The 7,014-nt window shown below is 47.5% G+C and overlaps 1 protein-coding gene across 1 annotated transcript; it reads left to right on the top strand.

Moving 5' to 3' along the window:
• Positions 1-4,266: 4,266 nt before the first annotated feature.
• Positions 4,267-6,243, top strand: LOC125530648. Its single transcript, XM_048695036.1, has 2 exons — positions 4,267-4,403; positions 4,514-6,243. The coding sequence occupies exons 1-2, from the start codon at positions 4,391-4,393 to the stop codon at positions 5,956-5,958; spliced, it is 1,458 nt and encodes a 485-aa protein (XP_048550993.1). The 5' UTR covers positions 4,267-4,390; the 3' UTR covers positions 5,959-6,243.
• Positions 6,244-7,014: the final 771 nt, after the last annotated feature.

Below are 7,014 nucleotides of genomic sequence, written 5' to 3'. Positions count from 1 at the left end.
GGCACCCAAAGACACACAAGTTGATTGTTCCAAGCCGTGTGCGGTGCCCCCCTCCACCATAATCCACCTTGATCATATCGTAGCGGTGCTTAGGCGAAGCCCTGCGTCGGTAGCAACATCATCACCGTCATCACGCCGTCATGCTGACGGAACTCTCCTGTGAAGCTCTGCTGGATCGGAGTTCATGCGACGTCATCGAGCTGAGCGTGTGCTGAACTCGGAGGTGCCGTACGTTCGGTATTTGGATCGGTCAGATCGTGAAGACGTACGACTACATCAATCGTGTTCTCATAACGCTTCCGCTTACGGTCTACGAGGGTACGTGGATGATACTCTCCCCTCTCGTTGCTATGCATCACCATGATCTTGCGTGTGCGTAGGAAATTTTTTGAAATTACTATGTTCCCCAACAGGAGGTCCTTGTCCTGGACATCGGCTGCGAGACATGGCGAGTATTGCGCAACCTGATGGAGATTGAGCAGCAGAACCAGAAGACGGTGGGGAGCCACGTCACTGCATACTGTGTGTGCATGTCACAGGTGGCCTGCACCACGAAAGACGTGGAGCTACCGTGGAAGAAGTTCATCATCATGCACAGCCACGGCAACAATGACGAGGTGGCCAAATGCTTTGCCAAGGGGATCCAGTTTAACCTTAACGACCCCGACTGCAACTACCTGCGGGAGACATGCTCGAAGCTGGAGAAGCGGTATCAGAGTTACTGGCGCAGGTGGATGGCGTGGCTGAGGCGGAAGTACTTCAGCAACCCCTGACTATTTTATTTGACTTCTGCTTTAAGTATATAATAGATTTGGAAAGAAGTGCCATTATTTTATTTTATTTTATTTTATTTTATTTGAGAAATGCACCTCTGAACATTTTTGTTTGGAGAAGTGCGGTATGTGCTCTTAGTTCTGGAGTAGATTAAACACAATGTTCAGAAACACAGTGTGTAAACTTAAAAGAAACACACACACACACACGCACACACACACACACACACACACACACACACACACACACACAACGGCATACATACACTTGGTCGACTGAATCAAAGTTGATTGGAGTCTCTTTTTTTTTACAAGAAATAGCAGGCTCTGTTGCTTATTTTTATTAATTTTCAAAATAAGGTTAATAAATAGTTCAGGGGTTAAGCTAAAACTAAGAGCGAGGCAATGGTAAAAGCATAAGAGTTTGACGCGACAATTGGATCCCTCGACGGTTTTTGTATAAGCCTATTACAAGGCAAGGTCGGTGTCGTATCCGCTTCGTTGCTGACTTACTGAATGCTAATGGTTCATGGAATATTGAACTACTTACGCAATATTCTGTCGGTGCGGATGTCCAAGAAATCCTAAAAATTAGAGCTTCCCCAAGGCTTGGTGATGATTTTATTGCATGGGGGGCAGAGAAGATGGGGAATTTCACAGGCAAGAGCGCGTATCACTTGGCGTTTGACGAGCTGCATAGAGGGAATGCGGTATCAGCTAGCACATCCGCAAATGGGGGAAGAAACTGCTGGAAATTTATTTCGAACTGTGGTGCCCCGCCTACAGTTGCGAATTTTGCTTGGAGATGGTTGACCAACATGGAAGAATAAACACAAAAATTGCTTAGAATCAACAAGCAGGTGCCCAATTTGTGGTCAGGATACGGAGGACAATTTCCATCCTTTTGTTAGATGTTAGTATGGTTGAGACTTATATCGGTCTATGGCTAAGATATGGAGGCTTCCTAAACTTGAGTCTCTTGTTCACGATTGAAAGGAATGGCTGTTACAAGCTTTGGCGCATATGTCTGAACTTGAGCGATGCATGATATTGATGGTCTTCTGGCGGAGTTGGTATGTTAGGAACGAGCTGGTTCATTCTAAACCTGCCCCTCCAATGGAAGTGCCAATCAGATTCTTACAGAGTTACTAAAACCAACATGCATATGGATCCACTGAAAGGACAGGTTATTATTTCCTTGGATGATGCTCCTCCCCAGGCAAGAGAAGTTGCCGTGCAGCGAAGGTGGGAGAAACCGGCGCATGGCTGGGTAAAACATAACACAGATGGGTCCTTTGTTTCGAGTGAGGAAGCCGGAGCAAGGATGATCTTGAGGAACTCCTTGGGAGAGATTATTTTTTTCAGCTTGCAGAGCTTTATTTTCTTGTCGAAGTGCATTGGAAGCAGAGCTTTGTGCTTGTATGGAAGGACTTTCGTCATCTATTCGGCGCTCGGAACTGCCTATTGTCATCAAGGTGGATTCTGCTATGGTGGTGTCAATGATCACATGGATGGTGTGGATCGTTCTGCATATGCTTCTCTAGTGAATGAGATTAGATACCTTTTTAGTCTTCGTCAATTTGTATTACTAGTGGTTGCGGCCTGCCATTGCGGGTCATTTGAGAGAAAGCTATGCGCACCTCACCATCATGTCAAAAAATTTAAAAAAATACTCACGTCACGTGGACAAAAAAAAACCTAGAAAATTTCTCTCAAAAAAAGTCTCCCTACCATTTAAAAAAACACTAAAAAATATTTTCTCACCGTGACCAACTAGCATGCACCACATGGCGTAGCTGGTTGGCCACCATTCTAGCGCCTCTTAATGGGTTTAATTCATGTCTCGCGGCGGCAGAATAAGGCCAGCGATTGTCTTGCTATGTATGGTAGAATGCAAGGAAGGACCATGACTTGGATTAATCGGGTCCGGTTCAGGTGTTGGAGTTAGTAGCAGAAGATTGTAATGATCCAGTGATTGAGTAATACAAGTATTGAATCCGCAAAAAAAAAACTACTCGTAAGAGCTAGAGAAAGGAAAAACCAACCACAATACAACAAAGAAAAACAAGTGCTAAAGATAGAATATATTAAAAAGCTTGTGCCCAGGCCTCAAACTGATCATATTATTCCTCTTTACTCTGTGTGTCAGCCACTGATCTCTTCCCTGAATTATCTTCGACAAGCATAAACACTGGCTCTGATGTGTTTCAAAATGAAGTCATCTAGATGTGTTTTAGAAAAACTGTATTTTAAATAGCCGATGCAACTAGAATGATCAGCTCAAGTGAGAATGGAAGTTTGGGTGCTTCGGATTATCAATCCGGCTCTGGATATCACTGTGAATAAGATGCCATGAGCCCATGACCCATGAGGGCCTGAGATATTTCAAGCTGAAAGCTCTTACTATTCCAAAGTCCAAACTGTTGGACGTAAATCACCTAACGCAGCAAGATGAACCAGCCAATGTTGGCGCTGCATCTCGCAGCCCCTCTTCTTCTCTCTCAAACTTCACTGTTCTCTCATGGTTTCTCTCAAGATCAAACATGTTCCACAGACACACCAATAAAGAAATCAGCTCCGAGCTTTGCCTAGAGATACATTATTTCTCCAGCCCTCACGTCCCTTTCTATTACTAGTGCAACTTGTATATACAAGAGGTTGGTGCTCTTACCATACAAAACTCACGGCACTACTAAACCCATTACCCAACTAACCGGCCGCGCGGGCTAACATGCCAGGCAAGCTAGCCGGCTAGCACCTGCACACAAATCCGGCTTCAGAACTTGTTCATGCAGCACTGTCTCATATCGGCTGCGCTGCTTCACACGGTACTCGGCATCTTGCCATCCAAGTCTCATTCCACGATCATCTCCAGTATCTCACCTTGCTTGCCGCCCACATCTTCACATCGGCATCCCGCCGTGCTCGCCGTATCGCATGCTCAACTGAAGCTTCACCGGACAATTACTCCCTAGACAAACCAAGCTACATGCAGACCCAAAACTAGAACATGCAAATACTTGGAATCAAGATTAAGGCTAACAGCTAGCCAGCCTCGTTGCCAAGTAGGTAACGCAGCCAAGTAGCTGTACTCCTTTCTCGGCTGGCCGGTGCTGCTGCCTCTAGCCTGATGGGCATGCATGCATGGAAGCAAACGAGTCCAACCAGGTCACGCCAAACCATTCTTCCTTTCTTGTAGCCACTCAACCTTGTGCGCTATCAAGCGGGAATCCTAGCTAGATTTATCTTTTAAGAAAGATGCACTCGAGGAAAAATTTACACCTTCATCTCAGTGCTTGACTGACTCTAGCTGATATGTCGATTCTTTTTCGCAAAGTGTGTCATTGTGTCAATTATAGCAGCTTTTGAGCAGCTTCCTGGGTAGTCTAACAGATCGTGCCTGCGCGTGAATCTTCTATGCTTATCCTCAACGGAATGTAAAGTTGGAGGATGAGTTATATATACAGATGCATTCTCATGCCGGGCAACCAACTCTGAAACCAAGCATCAACCTAGCGTTGAGAGGGTAACAGAACTCCAGAAGTGCAATTGCCACTGCTACTCTGGTAGGCGCGATAAGCCACAATCAATTGGCTTTATCACTCTTTGGCAACAAGATGGATCAGCCAGGTGACAAGAAAACTTAATGTCATTTTGTTCAATTTTGTCATTTACTGATCAGATTCAAAATATAGTTGACTAATCACACTTTGTTGGTGACTGATCGACCTCGACTGCAGGCCACTCTGCTAGCGATTCCGGCGACTCGCACGTTATACAGATGCCTCAGGTGGCCAATGTGCTGACAAAGGAACTAGAGGCCCTGGAATTATCCAAGGCGCAGATCGGAGACGGGGGGCGCCCTCCGTGTCCCATCATCATCGCCAAGGTCCGCGACCTCACACGCAACGTCGACAGCAGCGAGTACGACCCTAACCACGTCGCCATCGGCCCGTACAACTACCCTCGGCCACAGAGCAAGAACCTGCACCTTGCCATGGAGAACGACAAGCTCGCGAGCCTCCAACTGATGCTCTCGGCGGCAAAGGTGGAGAGACCCGGCGTGACGGTGGACATCTACATCAATGAGCTCACATGCCTCGAGAAGTCTGTGAGGAAATGTTACGCCAACACGTTTAATGACATGACAGGCGAGCAGTTTGTGCGCATGCTCCTCCTCGACGGCTGCTACATAATCTCCCGCCTAGTCGGCCTCCCACACCGAGCACGCACACAATCTGCAGGCGTTGCACCGGGGACTGCAGAAGCCGGCGTCCCGTCGGCAAACCGGGCCGAGGCACTGGCGGTGGTCCGGGATGTTTTCTTCCTTGCAGAGAACCAGATACCGTTCTTCGTGCTCGAGAAGATATGGGAGGTGACAACTACGGATGGAAAGGATCGTGTGATTAATGAAATTGCGGAGTACGCCCTCATTCTCATGAGTGTGCAGAAGTACATAGTGGGATCGCCGGCTATGGTGGTGCCGGAGCTGATGGTGCCGGGCAATCTTCTCCATCTTCTTCATATGCACTTGAAGCCTCCTGCACCCCCCGTCTCGCCTACTGCAATAGTCAACGGAGTCAATCCCGTGTCTGTGCGCCGATGGCGGTCGGCGACGGAGTATAGCTTCGCAGGTGTGACGTTCAAGCATCGGTCCATGAGCGAGCCGGGGCTCCTACGTTGCATTCTTGACGTGGAGCTGGTCGGCGGCGGCACTCTGGAGGTCCCCGTCCTGGACATCGACGGCGAGACGTGGCGACTATTGCGCAACCTCATCGAGCTTGAGCAGCGGAACCGGGAGACGGTGGGGAGCCACGTCACTGCATACTGCGTGTTCATGTCACAGGTGGCCTGCACCACAAAGGACGTGGAGTTGCTTTGGAAGAAGGGCATCATCGTGCACAGCCACGGCAACAATGACGAGGTGGCCAAATGCTTTGCCGACCTCTGCAAGGGGATCCAGTTTAACCCTAACGACCCTGACTGCAACTACCTGCGGGAGACATGCTCGAAGCTGGAGAAGCGGTCTCAGAGTTACTGGCGGAGGTGGATGGCGTGGCTGAGGCGGAAGTACTTCAGCAACCCCTGGCTCGCCGTCGGGCTCCTTGCAGCTTCCATTGGCCTAGTTTGCACTGTCGTCCAGGCAGTGTACTCAGCTTTGAGTTACAAACATGGAGGAAATTAGGATAAACTATTACTACGTCCTGTCATGATTCAACTTAGGTTCAAAAAATAAGATCCATGGGCACTAGCACCCACGACATATTTCTATACAAGGAGCCAGCTCTGACCGCAGAGTGTGCCACTGCACACCCTTGCCACTAGGATAATGCCTAGTTCTCGTGAGCAATAGGTTCAGTAGCGGCTGTCTTTAGGGATGTGGACTATAGGGGATTCTTCTTGTTCTTACTTTTGCATTCTGCTAGTAGCAATAACTATATTAAAAATAAAGATATCTTGTTTTAAGGCATTTTACATGTACTTACATCAAGGTGAGTCATCCCCTAAAGCAGAAGTCGCGGGGAATGCTAGGACAGAAATGTGTGTGCCAAATGAATAGCACAAAGCGGTCTAGGACAGTTCACTGAGAAGTGTCATGCAGAAAAGACTTTGTGTGCGTTACACATGGTTTTCTTGGCATGAACCGGTACTAAAGAGGTTGTGGCAGGCTGTTTTTAGTCCCACCTCGCTCCCCTAGCAAGATTTTTACCACCTTAAATAATTCAGGTTGTACACAAAAAGAACATAGATAATCAATGTATTTTTCATGCATATTTTTACATGTTTACGCCCTCACTCTCTCCACTCACTCGGTCTCCCCCTCAATCCCCCCGTGCCAGTCCTCCCCCGCCGGCCGCCCCTCACTCTCTGTACCACCTTAAATATGTTACTTCTCAAACTATCACAAGCACTTGGTCTTCATTGAACTCTGTGTAGAATTTGTGATTGCAATATGAGTCTTCACCGGTTTCTAAACCGTTGAGGACTCATGTTGACAATTCAGATTGTACACAAAAAGATCATTAATAATCAATGTATTTTTATGTATATTTTTCACATGTTTACGCCCTCACTCTCTCCACTCACTCGGTCTCCCCCTCAATCCCCCCGCGCCGGTCCTCCCCCACCGGCCGCCCTCACTCTCTGTTAACATCATTTGCTCTTTTTCAGTCATTTATCGATTTGTTTAGAGAGCTAAATGACCGTGAAATTGAAAATCACTACAAAATGAACTCTGAAA

This window comes from Triticum urartu, unplaced genomic scaffold (assembly GCF_003073215.2).
Source record: "Triticum urartu cultivar G1812 unplaced genomic scaffold, Tu2.1 TuUngrouped_contig_6463, whole genome shotgun sequence".
Lineage (NCBI taxonomy): Eukaryota > Viridiplantae > Streptophyta > Magnoliopsida > Poales > Poaceae > Triticum > Triticum urartu.
This window is presented reverse-complemented; position numbering and strand designations above follow the sequence as displayed.